This window comes from Lissotriton vulgaris, chromosome 12 (assembly GCF_964263255.1).
Source record: "Lissotriton vulgaris chromosome 12, aLisVul1.2, whole genome shotgun sequence".
Taxonomy (NCBI): Eukaryota; Metazoa; Chordata; class Amphibia; order Caudata; family Salamandridae; genus Lissotriton; species Lissotriton vulgaris.
In genome coordinates this window covers 470,528,770-470,556,703 of record NC_141700.1, presented here as the reverse complement: position 1 = coordinate 470,556,703, position 27,934 = coordinate 470,528,770, and the positions used below count along the sequence as shown (strand labels likewise).

The following is a 27,934-nucleotide window of genomic DNA, read 5'->3' as shown; positions in this document are numbered from 1 at the left end:
ATTATTTAGTGCCTGGGCGTGCACGCCTGCCCCTCCTGGCACTACTGTTGAATGTACTAATGCAGCATGTCAAGAAAAATCCCAACAAAGGGGCTGAAACGGGTGTGTATTGCCCCTGATGCTCTTTAATTTCTATATGGCGGATCTATTGATGGAATTGGACATCTGCAATCACACACTCCAAGGGTAGGAGGGTTTTACTCTCCAATCTGCTGTACACATACAACCTCGTGTTGATCAGCCGAACCCCTATTGGTCTCCAACACCTGCTAGATACAACTAGCAGTTATTCAGCTATCAACAGTTTATCTATCAATCTTGAAAAATCAAAGGTAATACGACTAAACCCGAAAAAGACAACACCCATTTACCGTTGGCATTTGGAAGGCACATCAATAGAAGCTGTTAAAGAATACAAGTATCTGAAGGTGATAATAGACAACAAAGGCACATTTAAAACACAAAAATAAGCCATCAAGAGAAGAGGCAACTCAATTGTGGTAGCTCTAAAATCCATCAAACACAAAACTGCTGGCCCAAGCCTTACCCCACTGTTACAGGTTTTACAAGCCAGGCGCATTTCAGCTATCACTTATGGGAGTGAGTGCCTGAGGGGAAGAGACGAGGACGTTCTGAACAGAACAGTCTCAAGATCGGCAAGAATGATATTCAACCTAGCCAATTATGTCTCGCCTGCCCAAATCTGGCTGGAATCCGGCCTACAGACCCAAAAAATTGCCAGCAAAGGTGCCTATGTCAAGTGCTGGTACAGGATTAAAATGTCTGAACACCCACCTACGGAATGAAATTCACTCAAGGAAGGAATGTGCAGCACCAGTAAATCACCTGTCAGCCTCCAGAATGTTTTGTACCAGCGTATGACTTGTTGCAGGGCAGGCACAAACAATCATGACAGTGATGCCAAGCATTATTGCTGTTTGTGCTCTGCAGTGACTCTAGTAATGGCGTCCATCAGGAAAATCGGGAAATTATTATAGATGGGAGATTGTTTGATTACAACTTTTTGTATATTTACCAGCTTAGCTAATGTCTTCATCGCCCCTTCACTCCCACATGTCCTTCATGTGTATCCGAAGACATCCAGTGAGCGAAGGTGACTTGTGTCCAAAGAATGTCGAATGCAAGGAAAGAGAGGCCTTGGAAGAGGGGTGCAGTTGCAAATTCTTATGAAACTTTCCTCTGAATACACAATAATAATATCTTATTAATGTGTTCTGCTGATTTGCAGATCACTGAAGGCAGTGCGATTTATTAAGGTTCATAGCATGCATTCCCCGTCGCCCCCCTTGAAACCGAGCACCGGACCTGCCACTTTCTGCCAAGAAAGAAACAACACACAAATAAATATTAATGAACTTCCTGCTCTGATAACAGCCAGAGAATAGCGCCCATTTCTATAGTCTGGATCCAGTAGTCAGCTCAACAATAAAATAAAATAAAATAATGGTGGTGTTTAGCAGGGAATTACATCACATGTGTACTGTATATTATTTTTTATTTGCGCACGAAAACCATTATAATTCAAGAGATTTGAGTAACATTTCCAAGCCCTTGCAGCTGCTTCTCTGTTGCACTTGGAAGCTAAGAGCGCTTCGAGAAGCCGTGAGCTGGCATGGCTGAGAAATTAGAGATATTTTCTTAACCAAAACTATTGGGGTTTTATCACACTCAGCTGTGAGTGTTTGTGAAGGTATGGGGGTGTTTGAGATGACACTATGTTGTGTGCGTTATTTTTCCTGCCAATACAAACAAAATACCACGTCGTCAGTTGGCTTATCTTCAAAAATTAAGACAACAACCTTCTTACGCTCCCTCCCCACTCTTTTAAATATTAACCACTCTGTAAAACTTTTGGAACGTGGTAGCAGACTCATAAACACCTAAGGCCCGATGTAGGTAATCCCAGATTACCGATTCTTAAATACCGAATCATACCGATTCGGTATTTAAGAACTGGCAATCGGGATGTAGGTAATTTTACCGGATTCATTACCGAATCGGTATGAATCGGTAATTACTGAATCGGTATTTACCGATTCGGTAATTGCCATTCATTCCTATGGGTCTGGCGCCCATAGGAATGAATGTCAATTACCGAATCGGTAAATACCGATTCGGTAATTGGAGGAAACATTGAAGGGTGGCAGGGTGTCACTTTGACACCCTGTTGCACCCCTCAATTGTGCATGGGTGCACATGTTGCAGACATACATGCCCTTAAGGCATGTATGTCTGCAACATGGCACTGTTTAAAAAGCAAAAAAAATGCTTTTTAAAGGGTTTTCATTATTTACCACCAACTTCTAGTTGGTGGTAAATAACGAATTCTTAAACCCCTGTAGCACTGATTACAGTGCTACCTACATGTCAAAATACAGATTCGGTAATTTTACCGATTCGGTATTTTACAGAATCGGTAAAATTACCGATTCGGTAAAATTACTGATTCTGTATTTTTACATGCCCCTACATCTCCATCTTCAAATACCGGTCGGTAACGGTCGAAATCGGCTGTTACCGACCGGTATTTGGTCTCCTACATCTGGCCCCTAGTCATCTAAAGTAAAATATGCTTACACATGTGACTCACAAATCAGCACAAGTCAGTTTGGAGGTGAGTTTACAGCACTGATGGTTCCACTGTTCACACTGGGAATGTTTGTGACCAAGGCCTGCTCCATGTCAGCTACAGGACTCAAAAGACATCAGCACTTTGCATGAAGGAGCTTACTTTAAATATTAGTCACTTATCATCAACTCAGCTCGAGAATACATTTAAAAGTGATCTCAGATTACATTTGCTGTTTGAAGCATGTACAGATTAAGCATGGGTGAATTTTTCGAATTCGCAATTCCGCAAAATCCGCAAATTTGCGAATTCGCGGATTTTGCGGATTGTGTGGGTAAAGGCCGGGCGGGAAAACGGTGCACATCACTAGTATGGCTGAGATACCCGCCACCCCCTCTCAACACAATCCCCAAGGATGGGAAACCGTAAACAGTTCTGAACATTTGGAAGGCGGGAGGGAGTGACCCTCCCGGCCGTATTTATTAAAATATGAAACAAAATCAAAACATTAAAATAACAGTTTCATATTATGTACAATTTCATTTCCACATTACGATGTTTTGGCTAACCTTAACATATTTCTAATACAAAGGTTCTCCTAGCCGAAACTAACATCCTACAAATACATTTTAACTTGAAATTGTACATCCTAACGTTAAGGGCCAACGGCAAGGTCGTAACCGGTGTCAGATCCCTAAACCAGAATTACCCCCTCACTTGCGAGGGGCGACCGCACAGAGGGCTGTACCTCATGTGCACATACCAATTTCCCTTGACTTGACGGGGGCCCCAATGAACTCGACGCCATTTTATGGTCGTCCGAGGACTCGTGTGAGGTGTCTAGAAGGTAGCGTAAGCCCCCCTCCCCACCCCACACAACTTACCACATCTGCCGTCGCAGATGTCCTGGCCCCGGGAAATTCCCAGGAGGGGCCCGTAGCCCCTCCTATCCAGGGAGGGGCCTTGACCGCCTTCCCTTTCCTTTCGGCGTCCCATCCTTAGAAGGGACCGCCTCCCCGTTGAGGGGCCAATGGCCACCTCCCCCCGGGCGCTCCCATCCGTAATGGGTGACGCCCCCACCATAGGGATCTTCCAATTACTGCTCACCGATCATGACCTTACCGCCCGACCAAAATAAATACGACATTAACTAGCAATACTAAATTAAAAAAAAAAAAAACAATAACCGCTTTAAGTATGACTATTGAAACATCATTGATCAACACTGGTGCAAAATACTTTATTCGAAAAACATACTGTAAGGAATCATTCACTTTATTGCCTACTAAAACCACACTTTAATCACAACAACCTGTAAGAAATAGAGTTACCACATCAAAACTTTATTTCAAAACCACTTGCTGTCTCCAGGCGCTGGTGGGTGGGTCAAAATTGGCTCTTCGTTCCGTCTCGAGCTCACGTGCAGCGGGGAGGTGCAGCTTCAGAGCACAGGAACAAGAGGATGCTTCCTTGGCTTGTTGCTCCTTTTATCCTTCTTCGGGCGGGCGTAAACCCGCCTCCGCCCGCCTCCGGGGGCGTGGCTGGCGGCTTCAGTGTCTAGGACAACCCACTCTAGGGCGGGAAAAAGCGCGCCCCGGCTACGCCGCTTCGGGCATACCAGCCGAGACTCGCCTCCCGCCCAAGATGGCTTCCCGGGGGGATCGGGGTACTCCACCATACGTTCGGGGGGACCGAGTGGTCGCCCCTTTCCATATGGCTGAGATACCCGCCACCCCCTCTCAACACAATCCCCAAGGATGGGAAACCGGAAACAGTTCTGAACGTTTGGAAGGCGGGAGGGAGTGACCCTCCCGGCCGTATTTATTAAAATATGAAACAAAATCAAAACATTAAAATAACAGTTTCATATTATGTACAATTTCATTTCCACATTACGATGTTTTAGCTAACCTTAACATATTTCTAATACAAAGGTTCTCCTAGCCGAAACTAACATCCTACAAATACATTTTAACTTGAAATTGTACATCCTAACGTTAAGGGCCAACGGCAAGGTCGTAACCGGTGTCAGATCCCTAAACCAGAATTACCCCCTCACTTGCGAGGGGCGACCGCACAGAGGGCTGTACCTCATGTGCACATACCAATTTCCCTTGACTTGACGGGGGCCCCAATGAACTCGACGCCATTTTATGGTCGTCCGAGGACTCGTGTGAGGTGTCTAGAAGGTAGCGTAAACCCCCCTCCCCACCCCACACAACTTACCACATCTGCCGTCGCAGATGTCCTGGCCCCGGGAAATTCCCAGGAGGGGCCCGTAGCCCCTCCTATCCAGGGAGGGGCCTTGACCGCCTTCCCTTTCCTTTCGGCGTCCCATCCTTAGAAGGGACCGCCTCCCCGTTGAGGGGCCAATGGCCACCTCCCCCCGGGCGCTCCCATCCGTAATGGGTGACGCCCCCACCATAGGGATCTTCTAATTACTGCTCACCGATCATGACCTTACCGCCACAGGCCGGATAGTTGACCGGCTATCCGGACCCCCCACAAAACTCCTGCCTAAAGGTCATGCTGTAAACTCTTTAACCAAGCTATGAGGTCTCCTATGAGTAACGCATTCCCCACCCGGGACAAATGGACCCCATCCTCCAAATACATACTGTCCCCCTTGATACAACCATGAGGAATAGAATGCAATGCATTTGAACGAAACAATCTACCCAATTTGTTATTGACTTTCTTCACCGAATGATTTATAGCAGACACCGAATTCGCCCCCCGCCACACCTTACGTGGAATCATATGGGACCATGCAATTGTGCACCCTGGAACCCTTCTCGCCAACCAACTTACTGTGGAAAGTATCGCCTCGAGAAGAAGTCGTCTACCAGTGGTCACCAAATCGTTGCCCCCAAGATGGACTATGATTATAGATGGCGGTGACCTTGTCCGCCCTAACAAACCCTCGAAAAAGGATTGAAAATGGTCAATACAGAGCCCGCCCCTTCCGTAGAAGGTCACCCTGTACCCGTATTCCCCAGCCATGTGAATCATGTCACCTGCTTTGAATACGTCCGCGGCACGCCTCACGTATGAGTGGCCCACGACCCACACCACTTTTTCCGCAGCCGGTGATGTTTGACCGCTGGTTCCCAGGTGTCGGGTCGACTGCACAGTCCGCCCCGCCTCGTAAGCTTGCGAAACTGTAAACCAAACAAAAACAAGAAGCGTGAGTACTTGATAGCAGCTTCACAACATGTGCAACCGCACATACCTTTTGTAACAATTCGAGGACCAACGCCCCAATCGTTTCACCTTTTCCACACTTAGACCCCTGGCTGTAGCCTCAGTAGCAGCCCCTATCCGAAAGGAATGGGTCCCAAACTCGCCGGGGTTCAAGCCCGCGGCCGAAATTGCCATTGTAAGCACCCGCTGGAACTGAAACCTCGTCAGTGGGGTGGCATCAGCGTGTCTCAACAAGGTCCCCCCCCATGATGCCGCCCTCTGCGCTAAATATTCCTCTACGCAAACAACGGGGCACATGGGAGATCCGGGAATCTGATGTATGACTACGCAATCCCCAATCGCACCCTGATCGGCCTTGGACCTGACAAACGAGACAATCATCGTCTCCCCCTTAACCTGAATGTGCTCTCGGCACAGTCCTCCCACCGTATCCCGCTTGTTCTTCGCCACCAGTTCGCTTACCCGCATCGCCCCATGGAATGCTAACGCAAAAGCGGCCCGGAATAACACTGTTTCATACTGGGATGAACATGTCGCAGGGAGTACGGATAATAACAGGGCCAACCTATCCAGACCTATCGGGTGCCTCTCATCTACTCTGCGACCCTCAAGGCGTTGCCACCCACGTAGCGCTTTCTGCACAACGAAAGACGCTGTCGGGTCCTGGATCCCATGAGCCCTTGCCAAAAGGAAATGGCGGCCCGATGCCTCTGGGCCGTAGCTACTGATTTGCCTGCCTGATGTAAAGACAGCAAAAATTTTACGACAAACTCTTCCTGGCCCCAAAGCTCCCCCTAGCAGCACCCAAAAAGGACCAATAGGAACGGAACGCCCCTTCATATGCCTTCCTTGTCCTGGGTGCTAAACTCTCTCCCACGAGGTTTTGTAGTTCGGGGCACCGAGAGACCAGAGAGCTTCGGGAAAGGGTGCCGCCACTGGGTCCGCTGTGGGCAGAAAACCCCAGAAGGCCTGCATACGGAAACGAGAAAGCGCATCAGCCGCTTGGTTCAGTACCCCCGGCACATGTCTTGCCCTAAAGAGCACATTCAATTGCATACACAATAACACAATTTCTTTGAGCAATCTCAGAATCCATTTGCATCGTGCTGCCTGACTATTGATACACTCAACCACGGTCATGTTATCAGACCAGAACACCACAGAGTGATCCCGGAACCCCTCAGGCCATGTTTTCAGGGCCACCAAAATAGGGAAAAGTTCGAGAAAAGCAATGTTACTCGTCAGCCCGCACTCGTGCCACCATGACGGCCATTTTTGAGCCGACCATTGATTACCGAATATGGCGCCAAAACCTATACTCCCCGCCGAGTCTGTCCACAGCCCCAGCTCCTCGGAGGACACCGCCGGCTTGTTCCAGACAATTCGACCATTGAAATCCGCCAGGAATGCCAACCAAATGCGCATGTCCTGGCGAATCTCTGCCGAGAGCCTCGTGCGGTGGTGTCCCTCTTTAAGACCGACCATGGCTTGTGCAATCGAGCGGGAAAAGGGGCGGGCCATTGGCATTACTCTAAGGGCAAAATTCAACTGACCCACAGTTTGCTGCAATTGATGCAAGTTCACCTTAGTCTCCCGAATACATGTCTCAAGGGAGGCCCTGAATTTCCCCACCTTTTCTTTGGGTAGCCGAAAGCAACCTTCTTCTGAATCGAGCTCTATTCCAAGAAACTCGAGCGAAGTTGATGGCCCCACAGTCTTACCTGGTGCCAATGGCACACCAAAATGACTCATCAGGCCACAAAATTCTTTTAAAGCCTGTGCACATTCTGGATCCCCGGCTGCCCCCAGGAACAGAAAATCATCAAGATAATGCATAACATGCTGAAAACCCGTTTTTCTCGTGAATACCCATTGCAGAAAACAACTGAATTTTTCAAAATAAGCACAAGATATGGAGCATCCCATTGGCATACATTTATCCATGTAATAGCGACCCTGAAACATAAAACCAAGGAGACGCTGATCGTCTGGGTGTACCGGGAGCAACCGGAACGCTGACTCGATGTCTGATTTTGCCATCAGCGCTCCGGGCCCCAGGCGATTCAACATGGCGACGGCCTCATCGAAAGATGCGTACCGCACCGAACACACTTCCGGGTCTATCGCATCATTCACGGAAAGACCTCGTGGGGCTGACAAATTATGTATTAGTCTAAACTCACCCGGGTCCTTCTTTGGGACCACTCCTAAGGGGGAACAAACAAAATTAGCAACTGGTGGTATATCGAATGGTCCGGCAACCCGCCCTCGAGTCACCTCTTTCCCAATCTTTACCTGTACCACCGCCGTATTTTGGAGGACCGACAGTTGGTTCTTACAACGTGCCTTACCCTGAAAATTCCCCACTGGAATGCGGAAACCATACGAAAACCCGTCTCGCAACACCCCAGCGGAGACATGATCCGGGTATTCATTGAGCCAAGGAATCATTGCCATGGTATCAACCGGGGTAGGTAAAGGCGCCCCTCGGACTATTTCAGACCTGTTTGGCGCTTCCCCTACCACCGTTATCACCCGTTTTGGCTCTGCACATGGTCTCAGGATGCGAGGACTGTCCACACCCCCCACAATCGTGCCTAAACTTGCATGACCCCTGGGGTCTTGTACATTTTCCCCTATTAAAATTCCAACAGATCCCCTTTTTACCTGCGTTGCCACTCGGCTTCGAGTGATGCTCGTTACCTGCCCCCGTCCGAAAGGGCGTCGCAGACGAATGGCGGGAAAACTCACCCCCGTTACCCCCCGACAATGGTGCCTTTAACATGCCTGAATTCTCCATCTTTTGCCAAGAAATGGAGTCGTAACAATCCCAGGTCAAAGCTGGGTCGTGCTCCTTGGCCTTCCGAAAAACATTATCATAGCAAAACCACTGATTGCCCTCATATGATTGAGAATACTCCATGATACGTGTCTGATATATAGGCAACTCGGGCAACAACTCAGGCCTTCGTTCCCCCATAATTGAAGTGAATATGCCAAACGCTCTGCCCCAGTTACCTATGTTCTCATCGACCTTAAAGGCGGCCATCTTTGCGCGCCAAACACTCGGATGCAGAAACTCTTTTTGACCCTTCACATGCTCGATCTCGTAGTGATCGGTAAGCAAAGAAAACATGTTTACATACTTATCAGCCCAAATCTTTTCCTTGACTTCAATTGGAATATGCTGGGCCACTTTCTCCCTCCGTGAAGGTACAGACCCCTCCCCCGCAATCGGCAGTAGCCGCTTACCTAAATTAGAAGCTGTAGTCGCTGCCGAACTCGTGCCCGCTGCGGTTTCACCCACCGGAGCCTGTGGGGGAACAGAAGATGATGGCTTCGCAGCCTCTCTAGATTCTCGCAGTTGCCTCATTACTGCCCTGGCGTCATCTGCCGTGGTGCCCTCACAATCTTTCCCCAACCATGCTGCCAGTTGTGCAGCCAACTCGGGAGGCATATCCCCCCCGTTCACAGGGGTGACTACGACGGGGATCGGTTGCCCCTCCTTCGGAACCGAGATTGGCTCCTCAATCGGTGTATCGGGAACCGGGGCCTCTCCCCCAGATGCCCCCCTCTTGGACCTCTTGCCTCTACCGCTGGGGACTACACCCGGCAATGCTGGCCCGACGATGCGCTTCGGGCCTCCTGCCCCGTTCATTGCCGCCATCTGCTTCTTCATCTCGGCCATATCCTTTACGAGCATGCGGAGCATCTGATCGGTACCGACCCGCTTTCCGACCTTCTTGCTCGGCATTCTCCAACGAAGATATCTGAAAGAACAAGGACAAAATTACAACGCTCAAAATTGGCTCTTCGTTCCGTCTCGAGCTCACGTGCAGCGGGGAGGTGCAGCTTCAGAGCACAGGAACAAGAGGATGCTTCCTTGGCTTGTTGCTCCTTTTATCCTTCTTCGGGCGGGCGTAAACCCGCCTCCGCCCGCCTCCGGGGGCGTGGCTGGCGGCTTCAGTGTCTAGGACAACCCACTCTAGGGCGGGAAAAAGCGCCCCCCGGCTACGCCGCTTCGGGCATACCAGCCGAGACTCGCCTCCCGCCCAAGATGGCTTCCCGGGGGGATCGGGGTACTCCACCATACGTTCGGGGGGACCGAGTGGTCGCCCCTTTCCATGTGAGGGGCAGGGCCAAACGGGCGAGGCTTATATGCGAGTTCACATGCCTCTTGTGTTTATAAAAGGACAGGCACGGATCAGAGAAGCTCGTGGTCACAGGAACTGCACAGGGATTGAGCTCGTGAAAGTCAATAATGCAAAGGCCTCCATCAAGCATCATAGCTAATTTTCGACGATAGATATGGGGAGAACGCACTAATAGAGGTGCTTTATTTTATCTATTAGTGCTTCCTCTTGAAGCTAACTTAGTAACTATTTTAGGATGGCGCTGGCAGCTTGCCGGCGCCATCCCAAAATAGTTACAAGTTCAACAGGCTTGAACTTTTGCCCCCCCAAATCCGCCACTCGCGGATTTTCGGTAAATTCGCGGGAGTTCGCGGATTTACCGAAAATCCGCGAAATCCGCGAGCAGAACGGATTTTGCGCTCACCCTTAGTACAGATCATAAGGGCTATAAAAATACCAACTTTGGGTGTTGCCGCACCTCCTCCTTGGAAACGAATACCGACATCGACCAACTGCTGCTTATGTGGGAAAGGGGAATAGAGCGTCCTACACCTATTATAGAGCTGCGCGGACCTGCAACTTGAACGTCGACTGCTACTGAAACCCATCTACAAAAACAAGGGGATAAGATCCTGCAGACAAGCAGTGAAGGCATGCCTTGGAGGCGAAGATGTACAGCTGGTGTGTCGCTTTGCACGATTTATGGAGATATTAAGGGAATTTGTTTTTAGAATAAGCGACCAGCAATCACAGCAACCAAAAGAACCTCACAGTGATGCTGCTCAGTGACCCTTATGTACTTAGAGCTAGGTCCTTCAACCACAAACCCTACCAGCAAACCAATCACCTTCCTGCCCCCCGAACACCCATATTAAAACCAGGAACATACTCTCCCCAGTTGTTGGGAATTCTAAGCCTTACCCTCCCCACATTGGGGCTCTGACACAGCCACTTGCGATATTGGAATGATCAGGACCTGACACCGCAAGCCAGAGCACAATGCCCAACAGTAAAATCTCCTTTTTGGCTGTGCATAGATCAACTGAGTACAGCACTGTGTCTTACGTCTACAGAGTTTCAAACCTGGATTTGGTACTTTTTGAAACAGGCCCCTTCGCACACTATCCCCCTTTCTATTCTTTTTATGGTAAATACATATTCTTAAAACCTTATAACTTATTGTTAGTGTTTCAACAAACCAAGAGGCTTTAAGTCAGACCTCTTCATTTATAATGCAGCCGACACTTTATGTGATCACAATAGGCTAATTTCGTTAAAAAGATTTTTTTTTTAAAGTTTGAGGTCAATAACGGAGTCGTACTAACCTTGATAAATTCTGCACATTGAACCAGCCGTTAGAGGTTGTATTGACAACTTAAGCTAGTAATGCACCTAGGACTCTAGTCTAATATCCTCGTACCCAAGTAACTCGTTTTGCACACTGATTGAATCAAGCTGAAAATGTGTATACCTAATCAGTGTGAGACGAACACTTTATGCCAGACCGCAAATTGGAAGTTTTGTCTTTTTACTGTTTGATATTGACTAGGAATTAATGTTTTATGATACGCTCTTCTATCTTTTAATTACGCATTTAGTTGAACTATACTTTTTATGTGAAAATTGTTAAGGTTTTTATTAACTAAATAATAAAATGACTTACCTACTTACTAATGCAGCATGGGAAAAACTTGTCAAAAAGGCAAACAAACCTCTATTCTATTCATCGTCACTCCATTATTCTATCAGGCATCAATTCAATCGCCCAGGAACTTGCATGCAAAAGATGCTACTCAGGACGGGCATCGCCACCTGGAGAGACCTGTACAGAGATGGCCTATTCATAGATCTCAAAACTTTGTTCGCTGACAAGCAGCCATCGCCTTTAGATTTTTTTTTTTCATATTGTTTAAACTATGAGCGGTTTGTGCCTTATGTATATATATATATATATATATACAGGATCCTGCTAAAAACGAATCCCAAAGTCTAATGTTGCGTTTAAATATCGTTTTTTGTATTTATTAATTGTCATAAAAACAAATGAGCAAAAGAACAATCGAACATTGGCTGTTGGTTGGGGAACTGGGATTTGGAGTTCGGGACCCCCCCTTACTGATGCATAGTGGCTTTACTGCTACCAACAGACAGGACGAATAGCATCAAGCAGCAGCTGCGCATCTTCCATTACCTCCTCGTCCTGTCTCCTCGTCCCATTCCTTAACAGTGAGCAGCTAGTCTGCTCCACAGAAACCTAATACCTAGCAGAGCTTTTTGCACTTCCCCCAACATGGCGTCACCATCATGTGACAATAAAGGAGGAAGTGTGGTAGAGAAACTTCCTGTTCCTTTTTTTCTGCCTTCGCAGTCTACGGATGTCCTAGCAGGAGCTGTTGGGGGTAAGTTTTCTCTCCGTTTTGTTGTTGTTGTGGCGGCCTGCTTTAGCGGCCGCCTTTTTTCCTTTTTATTGCATGTGTGACTACCGGAGGTTCGATCCCTGCACCTTGTGGCTCCGCCTTCATGTACTCGTTTGTGGGTGGGGGGGCCTGTCACTTGCGCAGTCCGCTCTAGCGGCCGCCTGTGCCTCTTTTTTGGCCACTGCTTGCTTTTGAGGCATTTGGTTTTCAGCCTATGTGCGGTATGCACCTGTGCCTCCTCGGACTGCTCTAGCGGCCGATCCTCTCAATGCCGATCCCGATGCGCCCTGCTTTAGCGGGCGGGGATTTTCGGCTGTGTTTCCTGTGGCATGCGCAGCTCCCTGGGGATGTTTATGGGCAGCCGGACACTTTTTCAGCGTCTGCCCCCTGTTTCCCGTATGGGGATAGGGCCTCGGGACTTCATGCCTTTACGGGCGGGTCTCTTTTTCTTGGGTCCCATCCTCTGTGGCTGCTTTGTGTCCTCCTCTCTTGCGTTGCTGCTGTGGCGCTGGTTGCCTCTTCTTCTGCATGTGCTTCAAGTGGATATCTCAATGCAAACACGTCAGACATCTCCTGCAATGTAGTTCTGTTCTGACCGGCACCATGTTTTCCTGCTGCACTGCGGGCGGTGAGACAGTGCTCTCAACATGCACCTTTATGCATCCTCTGGATTCCTTGCGCCTGCTTCTTCTTGTGGCGGTTGCTGCTGCCTTCCAGGCTCGGCAGGCCGTTGGCGGATTTGTTCAGGGTGCGGAGCTCTCTGACTTGTTCATCTTTGTGCGCTCCCAATCCGTCTTGGTTGGCGTTTTGTTTGATGGCCTTTCCTCAAGGTTTTGGTTCTTGTATGGAGGTGCCCTTCCTTCTGTCACTGTGGTTAGCATGTTGAGGGGGCGAATGGCGTTCCTCTGCAGCTTCCCGCTTCTTTGTCGGGGCGACGGCCTATTCCGCTGGCATGGTCCGGGCACTGGCTATTCTTTTGCGGGTTGGTGTGGATGCCTCCTCTCTCTTGGCCCTCCTGGTGTTGCAGGTGCGCTGGTTGTTGTCAATCTGTGTGCCACTGCACTGCTTCTGAAGCTTAGATTGCTGCGAGGCGTCCTGGCTGGATGCGTTCCTGGTGGGCTGGGTCTTCTGAGTGGTCGGTCCTGCTTGGGTTGCTCTTTGTGGGTTCCCATGGCCATGCTCATGCTGTTGGCAGGGTGCCGCTTGCTTGTGGCTCCTGTCGCCCTCCTCCTCGGGGGCGTAGGTTTGGCTACCGCCGTACCTTTAGGCCTTCTGCTCGGGGTGGTTCGCAGCCCTTTCGTGGCTGGGGTCGTGGCCAGGGGGCCCCTGGGGGTGTCTGGTCCCGTGCCCCTACCGGTGATTTTCTGGTTGGGGTCGCCTTTGTTATTCCTGCCCCGGTGGTTGGGGGTTCCGGTTGCCTGGGACGGTGCAGACTGTGTCCGGGGGTTCTTGGGTCGAGTTCTCCTCTCCTCCCCCTCGGTCTTCCAGGGTGGCCCCCCTGCCCTGTCATCCTCTACGGCGGGTGGCTTTGCTGGTCGGTGTGCGCCTCATGTTGGGGCAAGCGGCTGTCGTGGAGGTTCCTCCTCTGGTGAGGGCGTGGGTTGTTATTCACTCCTCTTCCTGGTCTCCGGGTGAAATGCTTCGGGTCTGTGCCCTATCTTGGTTCTGGTGGGGTCGGTCTCTTCGTCCCCCACCTTACATTCGTATTGGTGACTTTGTTGTCCATGGACCTGTTGGCTGCTTCTCTGCACGTCCCGATCCATCCTGCGGCTCCGCGGTTTCTCCGGTTTGTGGTTGGTTCTCGGCTCTTCCGGTTCCGGGTGACTCCTTTCCGCCTTTCCTCGGAGCCACGGGTTTTCACGCAGCTCTTGGCACCTCTGGTGGGTGTTCTCCATTCCGGAGGTCTGCATCTGTCTGATGTGGCTCTAATGTGTCGTCTTCTGGGGTCCTATGGGTTCCTTGCCGCTCGCTGGGTATCCTCCCTTCCTGGGGATGGTGTTCCTCTCCCGGGAGCGCCAGTTGGCTTTGTTCCGTCACCTTTCTTGGGTTCTGTCCCTGTCCCGGGTGTCTGCCCATCTCTGGTGGCGGAGTAATGGGGAGTTGATTTCCCCTCTGCCTCTCCTCCCTTGGACCCGGCTGCTTTTGGGTCACTTCCTGCTTCCTTTCCTGTCGCACTGGGGTCCTGCCTCTCTGGACTACGATGCCATGGTCCCCATCGCTCCGGGGCTTCGGGATGTTCTCCAGTGGTTCTCTTTCCCGGGGTTCTGGCCTTCTTCCTCCTCAGACTGTGGTGGTGTTGTCCACGGATGCTTGTGCCATGGGTTGGGGTGCCGTCCTGGGTGCTTCCAGGGCTCGATGTCGGTGGGCCCGTTTTCGTGTCTCTCCAGTCCTCGCACTGGAGGATGTTGTAGGCAGTTTGGTTGGCTCTTCGTTGGTTTGCAACTCTCCTTCGGGGCCGTGCTTTCTCGGTTCATGCCGTCGACCTGGTTGTTCGGGCTTATGTCGCTCGTCGTGGGGGCTTGTGACGGTCTCTGTTTCTCCCTTTCAGGGTGTTCGGTCTTTGGGCCGGGCGGGCTCTCTTATCTCTGATGGCTGTCTGTCTTCTGGGGTGGGAGGATGGGCCTGCGGACTCTTTGGGCAGTGTGTTACCTTCCTCGGTGCCCATGTGTCTGTCCTGGCTCTGTTCGATCTGTTTGTCCTCCGGTTCCGCCTTCCATGGCTGGGTCTTTTTGCCTCAGAGGATTCTGCCCTTCTTCCTCGGTTTTGCAGCCTCGTTCCCTCCCGGTTGGCATGGGCGGCCGATGGTTTATCGGTTCCATGGTCGATGGGGCTCCTGTTTGCCTTCCCTCAGTTTGATTTGCTTCCGCGGGTCCTCCGGGAAATTCGGTTGGACCGGGCGGAGTTTCTCCTGGTTGTCCCGCAGTGGTCTCATCAGTCTTGGTTCCCTCTGCTGCTGACCTTGTCTGTATGCCCCCATTGGAGGTTTCCCCTGTATCCCTCCCCTCTGCGGGTCCCTTTTTCTCGGGATTGCCTCCCTGCGCCGCCTCCGGCTGGGGGTTTGGCACTTGAGAGGTTGAGTTTGTTGGGTCAGAGTTGCTCAGTTGAGATTGCCTGGTGCCTCCAGTTATAGCGACGTCCTTCCGCCTTGAAGTCCTATGGCCGTCATTGAATGTATTTCTCCTCCTGGTGTCTTGGGAAGGGTCTCTCTTCTGCTTCCTGTGTGGCTGTGAGGGTTTTGGACTTCTTGCAGGGTGGTTTCGTCTTGGGGCTCGCTGTTTATTGTCTGCGTGCGCAGTGGGCTGCCGTTCTTGCTTTTGGGAGTTCCTCTGTGTTCTCTGTCTTTCCATTGGTGGCTCGCCTTTTGCTGAGTTTTTTGCTTCAGCGTCCTGTTTCTCACTCCCCTGTGCCTGCCTGGGGTCTTCCCTTGGTTCTCCAGGCCTTGACGGGTCCCCTTTTCGGGCCTGTGGTCTCCGTGGACCTTGGATTCCTTTCTGCTATGGTTCTTTTCCTGGTGGTCATAACTTCTGGGCGGCGGGTTGGTGAGATTGGGGCTTTGATGTCCTCGCCCCCCGTTTTGCGTTTTTGCGCTATTTAAGTCATTCTCCGCCCCAGTCAGTTTTTTCTGCCTACAGTGTTTTCATTTTTCCACTGTCAGGAGGATATTGTTCCCCCTGGTTTTTTTTCCAGCTCCTACCTCTCCTGGGAGGTGGTCCTCCATTCTTTTGATGTGCTGAGGGCTCTCCGCGTCTCCTTTGAGGGGACCTCTAGTTTCCGTAAGGTTGATTCCTTGTTTGTCACCTAAGGCATCTCTGGGCAGGGTCTTCGTCCTTCCTTGTCCTCCTTAACTCTTTGGGTCGAGGTGCTGTGGTTTCCGCCTACAATTCTGCCCACTGTCCTCTCCCCTCTTCTGTTCAGGGTAGGTCGACCAGGGGCGTCTCCTCCTCCTGGGCCATGTTCGAAGGGGCCTCCTTGAGAGACATTTGTAATGCTGCCACATGGGCTGCTCCCCATACAATTGTTTTACATTTTCGTCTTCGGTTGGGGATGGCGGCCTCTGCTGCTTTCGGCAGTCATGTCCTGTCTCCGGTACATGGTTTATGATGTGTACTGTTTTCTGTTGATTAAACGGATCTGTTTTCTCGCACTTTCTGGTCTGTTTTTTCTTACAATCACCGTGTGCTTTGGTATGGGCTCACTGTTAAGGAATGGGACGCGGAGACAGGACGAGGAGGTAATGCCCGGTTACTCACCGGTAATAATCATTACTCCGAGTCCTGGTCTCCCTGTCCCATTCCTGAGCCCTTCCCTCCCTCCCTGTATTTGGTTTTGGGGTGATTGTTTTGTTTCTGGGTTTTTTCTTTGGTATTCTCAGGAAGTTTCTCTACCGCACTTCCCCCTTTATTGTCACATGATGGTGACGCCATGTTGGGGGAAGTGCAAAAAGCTCTGCTAGGTATTAGGTTTTTGTGGAGCAGACTAGTTGCTCACTGTTAAGGAATGGGACAGGGAGACCAGGACTCGGAGCAATGATTATTACCGGTGAGTAACCGGGCATTATAAGTTCTTACATAGGCTTTATTACACACCTGCAAAATAATACCGCTATAACCTCTGCCCAGATGACAGGTGCACAAGGTATGCCATGGAAGGTGCGGACTTCCTACATCTCGCATGGTCATGTCCTCAAATTCAGATTTATAGGAGGGAGATCAATAGGCATTAACACTAATGATAGAAAAAACACTTACACTCATGCCATTGGTAGCGGTGTTGGGACATACAGGAGAAGTAGAAGCGAGATATCGAAGATATGTATCACTTTGTCTTCTTTTAGATAAAAGGCGTATTGCGTGTTGATGGGGAAGGGGATGGGCACTGAAATTCAAAGATTGGCTGCAAGACTTAATATACTGTAAGGATCACCTACTTACATATGCCAAATTACTGCCACTTGCTTCTAGACCCAGGGATATATGAAGGCCATTAGAAACTTTCTAACCTGGGAGCAAAACAATGCTGATGATCATGCTCTGACACAGTAGCTCAAAAGACACAGCCTATGAACAGTCATTACTGATGACCTATATATCTGAAAAAAACAGGTTAGTATTAGATTCCTTACCTTAGAATATCCCCAGGCGTCAGACTGGATCCGGAAATTTTTGCGTAGCAGTACCCTTGCGCGTCGGTAGGCGTCGTCTGCGGCTCCGCGTCCGTCGTCGGCGTCGTGGGCGCCGTGATGACGTTGTCGGAGTACTTAGACGCCACCTCCGCGTGCTGACGTCAGTTCTTCTTTTTTCCGCGCCAGCAGCGCAGATCCGGAAAAAGTGGTACCATAGTCACTTTTTGACTAACTTTTTTGAGATCTTTTTGATCATTTCTTCGAGTCTTCAACTCCGATCGGTGCCCGTAGGGATGCCAGGTTTTAAGCCTTGTGGGGACTGCGACCGACTGATGTCGGTCACCGACCCTCACCGTCGGTGCCTCCACTGTCTCGGCATCGATCATGACGACAAGACCTGCTCCGACTGTCAGGCCTTAACCTCGAAGGCTAGGCGGGAGCGGTCCGCAAGCGGCTCGAGCTCCGGCAGTCGGCCCCACGCCGTGAGAGGTCCCGGTCCGGACGGAGGTCGAGGTACCGGTCGCGGGGGCGGAGCCATCATAGCTCCGGGAGTCGACATCACTCCTCAGGGTCGAAGTCGTCATCAGGTAAGCCAAAGAAGTCGAAGAGACGTCATCGCTCTTCCGACTCCCCGCCGACGCTCGCGCGATTAGGCCGGGGGTTCGGGTGACACCGCCCACGCGGCTCAGTCGGAGTCGCGGGCGTCGCGACCTGCCCCATACCCTCCGGTCCCTGGGCAGCAAGCGACGCCGGAGGAGATCGAGCGCTTCCTCATGGCCATGAGGTCCCTCTCTCCTCCGACGGGTTCCGCGGCGCCTTCGGGCCCAGCGGACCCGTCTGGGGGCCCTAGCGGGTCGGGTACTTTGGCCCGATGCCGCCGGGTGCTTCGGCTCCGACGCAGCCGGCGCCTTCGGGCCCGGCGCCGCAGGGCCCCACTGGATCCGCTTCTGGATCTGGATCGTCGCCGGTCGACCTGACGACCTCACCGGCGCCGGTTCCACATGTGTCACCTCCGGCGCCGTCCTCGGGTGGCGCCGTCCCTAATACCTCCCTCGGCCCGGTTCCGGCGTCGGAGCGGCGCCGCTGGGCGCCGCTCTCGACGCCGCTTGGGGAGTTCTACTTCAATGAACCGGCCCCGTCCTTTGAAAACCCTGATTATCAGGAGATGGGTGATGAGGAGTATTGGGAGGGGTCTGAGGATCCTCTGACACGTGAGTGTCAGTCCCAGGAGGACTGGACAGGTAGACTTGGGGATGGCAGTGATATGGACACTTCGCCAAACACTGGTTTTGTCTCACCTCCTACCGTGGCTTCGGAGGAGGGGGCAACCTTCAGTGTGGTGTTGACACGCTCCCCGTCTCGGCCGTGAGGACTAACCTCCTCACTGAGGTCCTTAAGCCGCAGTCAAGCTCAACCGAGCCTCTGCTGCCGTTTAATGAGGCCTTGACTGACGTTCTTTTGGGCACTTGGTCCAGGCACGCTACAGGCCAGCCTGTAGATAGGAACGTGGCCAGACGCCACCGCCCGGCACCCTTGTTTCCTGTCCACCCACCCCACCCCTGAGAGCCTGGTCATCCAGGCCTCTAATTCCCAGACCGCATTCCCGTCGGCTCCGCCTGATCGGGAATCCAAGAGGTATGAGAATTATGGAAAGAAGATATTCTCCTCCCTTAGTTTGGGACTGCGGTCTTCCAACACCACTCCCTGTGGGACACGGTCGCGGACGTGCTGCCACAATGCCCAGCGGAGGTCAAGGCTAAACTCGCCCAAGCCCTTGCGGAGGGTCGAGATGCGGCACGTTTCTCCATCCGGTGTGGGCTGGATACCACCGACTAACTAGGCAAAGCGATGGCAACGACGGTGGCGATTCGTCGCCACACCTGGTTGAGGTCCGCCAACTTTTAAGCCGATGTCCAAAATACTCTCATGGACATGCCCTTTGATGGCCGTCGCCTTTTTGGCGACAAGGCAGACCATGCGCTTGAGCGCTTTAAGGACTCCAGGGCTACGGCCAAGTCCTTGGGCCTCTCGGCCCGCGCCAGCAAACGGGTGCCTTTCGCTCCTTTCGTGACCAAGGAAGGGGCGCCCCCACACGTGCTGCCAGCCACGCACCGCAGACTAACATCCAACACGGTGGCGGCCGTGGAAATCGCCGTGGAGGCGGTCGGGGACAACGGCGAGGCCAGTCCACACCTTCCCCCGCAGCATCCGCCTCAAAACCCTCCTAGTCCGTGCTTTCAGGCCCATGTGACGCCAGTGGGGGGCAGGGTTCGCCATCACCACTCCCACTGGCGCACTGTCACATCGGACAGGTGGGTGCTGCAAATCGTCCGGAGGGGCTACTCCCTCCCCTTCGAGACGACCCCTCAAGCCATGCCACCGCAATACCACCGCATATTGGGGGATCATATGCGCCTTCTGCAGGAGGAAGTTGCGGCCCTCTTGGCCAAGGGGGCCGTCAAGCGTGTTCCTGGGCCAGAAGTAGGGTGTGGTTGCTACTCCCACTACTTCCTGGTACCCAAGAAGGGCAAAGGGGGCCTACGCGCTATCTTGGATCTACGGAACGTCAACGGCTTCCTCCGGAAGGAGAAGTTCAAAATGCCGACACTGGCTCAGGTCTTAGGTGCTCTGGACCCGGGAGACTGGATGGTAGCGTTGGACTTGCAGGACGCTTATTTCCACATCCCCGTCCTGCGCTACCTGCGGTTCACAGTAGGCCACCAGCACTTTCAGTTTACCGTGCTCCCCTTCGGCCTTACCAGCGCCCCACAGGTGTTCACGAAAGTGATGGCGGTGGTCGCAGCTCATCTGCGCAGGTTAGGGGTTTCAGTCTTCCCCTACCTCGACGACTGGTTGTTGAAGGTGGGCTCGCCCCAGACAGTCGTCAGCCACCTCCAGACGACGGCAGACCTCCTGCACCAGCTTGGGTTCTCCATCAATGTGCCGAATTCACATCTGTGCCCCTCTCAGAAGCTCCTTTTCATCTGAGCGGTTCTCGACTCGGCGCAGTTTCGGGTTTACCCCCCCGAACAGCGGGTTCGGGATATACAGGCTCTGATTCCGATCTTTCAGCCTTTATGCCGAGTCACGGTCAGGTTGACGCTGCAGCTTCTGGGGCTGATGGCTTCCTGCATCCTTCTGGTGCATCACGCCCGTCAGTGGATGCCGGCTCTGCAGTGGGACCTGAAGTTTCAGTGGGCCCAGAATCAGGGCAACCTGTCCGACCATCTCCTGATCTCGGAGGGCACTGCGAGACAGCTGCAGTGGTTGCTCACGGACCGCAATTGGGTCAGCGGCAGATCACTCTCCCTTCCCCAACCGGAGCACGTAGTTGTGATGGATGCGTCCCTCCAGGGCTGGGGAGGCCACATGGGAGAGGCGGAGATCAGAGGCCTCTGGTCTCCAGCGGAGTCCCGGCTCCATATCAACCTTTTGGCACTGCGGGCGATTCGTCTAGCACTGAAGGCATTCCTCCCCTCTGTCCTGGGGAGTGTAGTGCAGGTGTTCACGGACAACACCACCACCATGTGTTACTGCAACAAACAGGGCGGGGTGGGGTCGTGGACCCTCTGCCAGGAGACTCTGCGCCTTTGGCAGTGGCTGGAACATCAGGGTGTGACCCTGGTGGTTCAACACCTGGCAGGTTCTCTGAACGCCAGGGCGGACGAACTCAGCCGCCGGTGCATGATGGATCACGAATGGCGTCTAAACTCGGACGTGGCGCAAGGTCTCTCTCTGCATTTGGGGAGAGCCTTGGTTAGATCTATTCGCCACAGAAGAGAACGCGCAATGTCATCAGTTCTGCGTGTTGGAATTTCCAAAGCGGCACTCGCTCAGAGACGCTTTTCGTCGCGAGTTGAGTTGCGGTCTGTTGTACGCCTTTCCGCCTATACCACTTCTGCCCAGAGTGCTGAAGAAGATTAAGCGCGACCGGGCCCAAGTCATCCTTGTAGCTACGGACTGGGCACGAAGGTACTGGTATCCCGAGCTACTCAGTATGTCAGTCGATCCCCCGGTTCGTCTGCCTCTTCAGGAGGACCTTCTGTCGCAGCAGCAGGGGACGGTCCTCCACCCGAACCTGTCCAGTCTCCACCTCCATGCTTGGAGATTGAGCGGCGACAGTTGAGGCCATTTGACTTGCCTCCTGAAGTTTGTAACATCATTCTGGCAGCCAGGCGTCCCTCCACAAAGTCGGTATACGCCTGCAGGTGGAACAGATTTGTGGCATGGTGCACAGCAAAGGCTGTGGATCCCCTCAATGCCCCTCTTTCTGAGGTTCTCCTCTTTCTTCTTTCTCTTGCCCAGCAGGGCTCTGCTCTGGGCACTATCAAGGGCTATCTTTCAGCTCTTTCAGCCTTTCTAAGGCTGCCTGATCAACCTTCTTTGTTCAAGTCCCCTATTGTTAATCGATTCCTGAAGGGCATCACACATACGTTCCCTCCTGTTCCCTTCGTGATGCCTCAGTGGGACTTGAACCTGGTTCTTACATTTCTGATGTGCGCTCCCTTTGAGACCCTCCACAACTGTCCTCTTCGCCTTCTAACCTTGAAAACTGCCTTCCTGGTAGCCATCACCTCTGCCAGGAGAGTGAGTGAGCTTCAGGCTCTATCTTGTAAACCTCCCTTTCTTTCAGTCCATCCGGACAAGGTTGTGTTACGGACAAGGCCCTCCTTCCTACCCAAGGTAGTCACGGCCTTTCACATTGGGCAATCTATCACCTTGCCCACCTTCTTTCCGCCTCCGCATCCCTCGAGAGAGGACGAGAGGCTCCACCGTCTGGACCCAAAACGTGCGCTCTCGTTCTATCTGAATCGCACACGCCAGTTCCGGGTGGATGACCAACTCTTTGTTGGTTACGTGGGCGCTAAGAAAGGGAAAGCGGTGCACAAGCGGACCATCTCGCTGTGGATCATCTTGTGTATCCAGGCGTGTTACTCCTTGGCTAAGAAGGAACCCCCTATGGGGCTGAGGGCTCATTCCACTCGAGCCACAGCGACTACAACTCGTTTGGGCCGAGGTGTGCCCTTGCAGGACATTTGCCAGGCGGCTACGTGGGCCTCGCTGCACACGTTTGCAAGACATTATTGCCTGGACAGTCAAGTCCGGAGGGATGGCTTCTTTGACCGTTCCGTCCTCCAGGATTTTCTGGTGTGATTATTGGTTCGCAGACCCACCACCACGGGGTTGGTATTGCTGGGGTATCTATTCTAAGGTAAGGAATCTATCACTAACGTGTCTCTTTCAGATGCACAAGTTACTACTTGTGTAACGATATATCTGTAAGAGACATTAGTTAGTGATAGATTCCTTACCGACCCACCCATCCTCCCCGTTCTGCGAACCGATATCTAGGGTTAAAATCATCCTCTTTCAGGGCCCTAGTTTCATGGCACCAGTGTTGGTTTTTGGCATAGCTCTGCGTTTCTGGCGCGGAAAAGCTGTGTCAAAGAACTGACGTCAGCACGCGGAGGCGGCGTCTAAGTACTCCGACGATGTCATCACGGCGCCCACGACGCCGACGACGGACGCGGAGCCGCAGACGACGCCTACCGACGCGCAGGGTACTGCTACGCAAAAGTTTCCGGGTCCAGTCTGACGCCTGGGGATATTCTAAGGTAAGGAATCTATCACTAACTAATGTCTCTTACAGATATATCGTTACACAAGTAGTAACTTGTGCGTTCGTTCTGCCAACCGTTGGTATATTCCCTCCGTCACTTCACCTCTCTGCACACTTACATGGATAAATTACGATTATCACAGCCCATAACTATTGCAAGTGTATTGTATCTCATGCTTTTTTATTTACTGGTCACTGTTTTGCCTATGGATGCTCTATTGTCCCTTGGCGGATCTGTTATGGGTAAATGAGACTTTAATCCATGTCTATTGCACTATATAATAAGATATGATGTTGCACAAGATTGTTCTGAATGTTGAATGTTACTCTTGGATTATCTCTGTTTGTACATATCCAGGATGAATGTATCTTTTGTAAGTTTAACAAAAACCATCAATAAGGAAATTATGCCCCCAAATGTATTTTTGCAAATTCTATTCCTGTATTAGAAATAGGGTTTTGTTTGAAGTTATTAAGGAGGCAAATACTAGGTACTGTAGACTATCTGTATTATATGTACAGTCATTACCCACAATATGCATTTGTGCGACAACAGTACGTTATAAGGAGTGCTCAATTAATGTGAGAAAGCACCTGGGCCAGGCTGTCACTGATTAAGTTGTAATTTACACTTTTTAACACTATTGAACTTTTATGGGGGAGAATATCTATAATAGAGATGCTGTTTTTTTCATATGTTAAATTCAGTTTTTTTAATATCTATGTATTTTAATGTGATATATGAATTTACTTTCTGTGACTTAAATGGCCAATATTGGACTGAATAAAGTATTTTGTGATGATAATATACATGCTTTTTATAGCTGCCCAATGTTGTTGCCAGATAAAGGGCTGCCAGGCCAGTGGCCAATTAGCACCTAATACTACTTAGGTGCAGTTTCAAAAAATAACTATTTTTGTGGCTTTTCAGCTTAATTGATATCTTTGCATTTCTTTTTCACTGTACATTTTTCAGGCCTTGGTGTGTTTCCTGGAACAGCTGGAGGATGAAGAGCTGCCAATACGTATTGCAGGCTGTGCAGCTCTAGGATGTGTCAAGGTAAGAATTTTGCCAACCCTATCTTAGCGGCAGTGATGAATCACATACATCAATGTACAGCAGGAGCAAGGTTGAGGACAACAACACTGAATGCTTGTGCCTTGAAACTATTGCATCTGTAGGAGCCCCAGAACTACGTGATAGGGCATTGTGCATCTTTCTGAATGCACGGAGTCTGATCCTCAATCCAGTCATTCTACCTTCATCTAGCATCCACACTTAATCTACCATTGTAAGAAGCAGTAACATGCCAGTCGTCTCAGAAAGGAAGGGGCTAACTAAAGGTAGGGTGTGCGCAGCCTTTCTCTGCCACTGCCCTCTGAAGGAAGCGTATGTTCAAGAATCAAGTAGTAAACTAGATGTACTCAATGTAAAGTATTCTTCCTTGAAGAGGATACTGGGGCACATAGTAGATAAGAGAGACAGCGGGGTTCTTTCAGCTCCTTTGTGATACAGGTCCCATGAGTTTACATGCTGTTCCCTTCTGTACCTTGCATGTTGTTATGGCAATGCAGGTTCTTTTTTAGGTCTGACTACAGAATGGTGTAGCAGTTTGGATTATGCTATGTTCCCAGTTCTTCAAAAAGAACAATACAAAATTCAGAAAGAGATTCAACTTTGGGTTAGCTTCCTTCAACCACATGTTTATTTCACATTTTGCCGTTTTTTAGATTGACTGTCCATCAAGGCCATAGCATTTTGAGGCTGGTTATACTGCCCTATTCGTTTTTCTCATTACATTTTGATGCTAGGGCTATGAAGTATTCCTTTTGTTAGATAGCTTATGCAGCATGTTGTGTAGATTGCATTAGACATCCAGTAATTTGATGCCTTTAATTAGCAACAAGAATCAGTTTTTGTAGGGCTTTTTAGTTTTTTTTTATTAAGAAAGGGGTGTCTTTGCGGCTCATTAAGGCACAGTGCTTTTAACAAATTAGCTAACTGTTGGAACTTTCAATGAGGCATTATTGAGCTGATAAGTAGGACCTGTCTAGTACAGCCTTCCTTTCCATCAAGCACCACCCCAATCCTAAGTAGAATCCCATTTCTGATCTGGCCTCTTACCACTCCTATTATTGCAACCTTTGCATTCCTCCTGCATGATGTTTATATTGTTGCTTGTCGTGTTAAATTTCATTTCAACTACTGCTTTTTTGGGTTGCCGTGTACTGTTTATAAAGGAGGCAGTCAGTATCTCGGCGATGTAGCTCAACAATACAAATCGTAGACATGTCAATGATTCCCTCTCCACCAACTTGGCCAGTTCTCTCATCACTAGTTCCCTGAAATTCTGTATTTTAGTGCAACTTCATGCTACATACTGGAAGTCTGCATCATTTGTCCTGCTGCATTGACCAACGACTATCTATGTTCTAGTCAAATTTGCTACTCATTTGTAGTGTGCAATAGAGTCTATGCAAAAACGTAAAACTATACCAATTTGTGTCAGTTGTCTAAAAAAACATCCTTCATCTGCCTGTAGCAGTTGCCTATTATAGTTTGCCCCAGATCTGTCTCCCAGTCCGCTCTGGCTGGTGGTGTTTTGCTCTGCACAGTCTTGCAGATCTACAGCATAAACATAATCCCACTTTCTCATCCTCTTCTCTTACCATTATTTTTGTATACACTTAGTACTCAGGCAGTGAGTCTGGAAATGTTGCAATGAGTGTCCTCAGCACATGTTTCAATCTATAGAATTAAAATATAGCCAATTGGGTGTCACCTCCCCAATCTTTAAAGTTGGTAGGATCATACATTTCCCATCAGGAAATAGGATTCCTAGTGTTACTGAATGTAGCATAGTCAATGTGTAGTTGGATTACCCCTCACATAACACTGATTTGCACATGTTGTCCATAATTGGTTTTAAATATTAGTACAACTTGTTCAACCACGCTGTATTGCCTAATTCCTACATTGCCCATCTAGTGATCTTGACGGTATGCATCCCTGTTTAGGTGTCACTGGTCTGTTAGAAGCTGTAATTTTCAGCATTCCCGTCTCCACTAAATAAGTCTCAATCAATCGATGTTTCTGATGGATACTTCTAGTCACATCCATAGAGCATCTCTAGGTGCAAAACTGGATCTGGAAGCTTTCAAAGCAGTTCTCCCATGCACCGCTAGTGATGTAGCTACACTCTTGTTCCTTTCTTTTAACGCCTTTGAACACAGATCCGGAACTCTGTTGCCTCTGTTTTTGACGGATGGATGATTTTTTAAATCAACAAATTGACATCCAGTTTGCAAGGGAGCAGTGTCACCACCTAAAACTACAGGGTTCATACCATGCTGCGACTGTTGGAAACAGATGTCAGTAACAGACCCACAATAGGTTTGCCTTTTGTGTTTGGGCTTGGAGTATGACTCCAATTTGTGAGTGGAATGCGTCCTCATGAACCCTAAAGCAATCTGGGACTGTGAAGTGAAGCTGTATGTCACCAAACATTGGAAAAAACACAAAAGTCCTGCTCCTGCTTGATGTCTGTGACCTAAACACGTTTCTACTCTTGACACTGTTCCCATGACAGATCCTCTTCGAGGTTGTCTGGTAACTTAAATTCCAAATCCTAGTGGAAGCACTAGAAGGCTGAGCAGGACATACCCCCATCCCACCACTGTCTATCTTCAGAGTCGCAAGGGCGTAAAGTGCCACTCACTCTGACGCTAAATCACCAATTCCACAGTGGCAGATTCCACAGTTGATCAGATGCATCCTGAGTTCCTCATGTCATCGGTGACACCGCAGCAGATCAAGATCTTCAGGGAGCTGTGTTGTGCATTATTGGTACTCTTCCTGTTCCCTCTGGTGCATCTTCAAGCTCCAATGATCCGCAGGGTTCACCCATTGAGTTACCAGTAGTGGATCCATCCTCAGTATCGTCTGAGCTTCTGAAACCTGCTTCTGATTCTGCACTGACTCTGGTGCCAACTGACGACAGTCCCTCGACATCAATGACGGTCGCGACCCCACCAGAGCCGAAGGAAGCCCTTTGCCAACACCAATGTCTGACTCTTCTCCACCCCGACCGAGTTCGCACCTCGATTTCACTTCAACATATTTGTTTCCTGTACAGTCTCAATCAATCTTTATTCGGTTTAATATGCAAATACATAAAAGTACAATATACATATTTACAATACAGAAACGTAGAATTCATTACATTTAAAAGCCATGAAAGAAAAAAATGCATTGTCGCAACCTTATCTATTGCACATAATCCAGCCTTTAGTCCCCTTCAAATTCCCTAAGTTATAAAATGTGCGCTAAATGAGATGATACACAGGCATAATTAACATATATAAAATAAAATCATAAAAACGTGCAGTTCATTACAGTTAAGTCTTGAGAGCTATGTCGCTCCCTTGTCTATTTCGCATAATCAGGCATTAGATCCCCCATGGATTTTGTGATTCGCAAGACATGGCATACATAAGATGACACACAGGCACATATTATGGGGCATTGCATTTGCTGTAAGAAAATTAAGGAAACACAAGGAGATGATGGATGGAGCACTGAAACTTTTCAAACACTCACTCCCAGTGACAGATCTGCGTTAAATCCACCATTGTTCTTTAGCTCACTTCGTCACCCCAGTTCTTACCCAGCCATATGCAAAGTGCACCTATGATATATGTCCTTGCATTAGTGCAGATTTATGGCTTTCACAAATTCACAAGAATTTACAGAAGTAGGCTAGGAAATCATACTCCTAGAGAATATTTATAAACTGCATTTTAGCATGAGCAAATATGCATGTGTAGATGTGCTCTTGCGAAAATCTG

General features: G+C 50.1%; 1 protein-coding gene across 1 annotated transcript in view; it reads left to right on the top strand.

Moving 5' to 3' along the window:
- Window positions 1-27,934, top strand: part of RIPOR1 (RHO family interacting cell polarization regulator 1) — a 2,151,737-nt gene that overhangs the window by 1,892,003 nt on the left and 231,800 nt on the right. Inside the window, exon 18 of the mRNA XM_086945567.1 lies at window positions 24,063-24,146. Within this exon, the coding sequence (XP_086801693.1) occupies window positions 24,063-24,146 (84 nt within the window). The remainder of the gene's footprint in view (window positions 1-24,062; window positions 24,147-27,934) is intronic.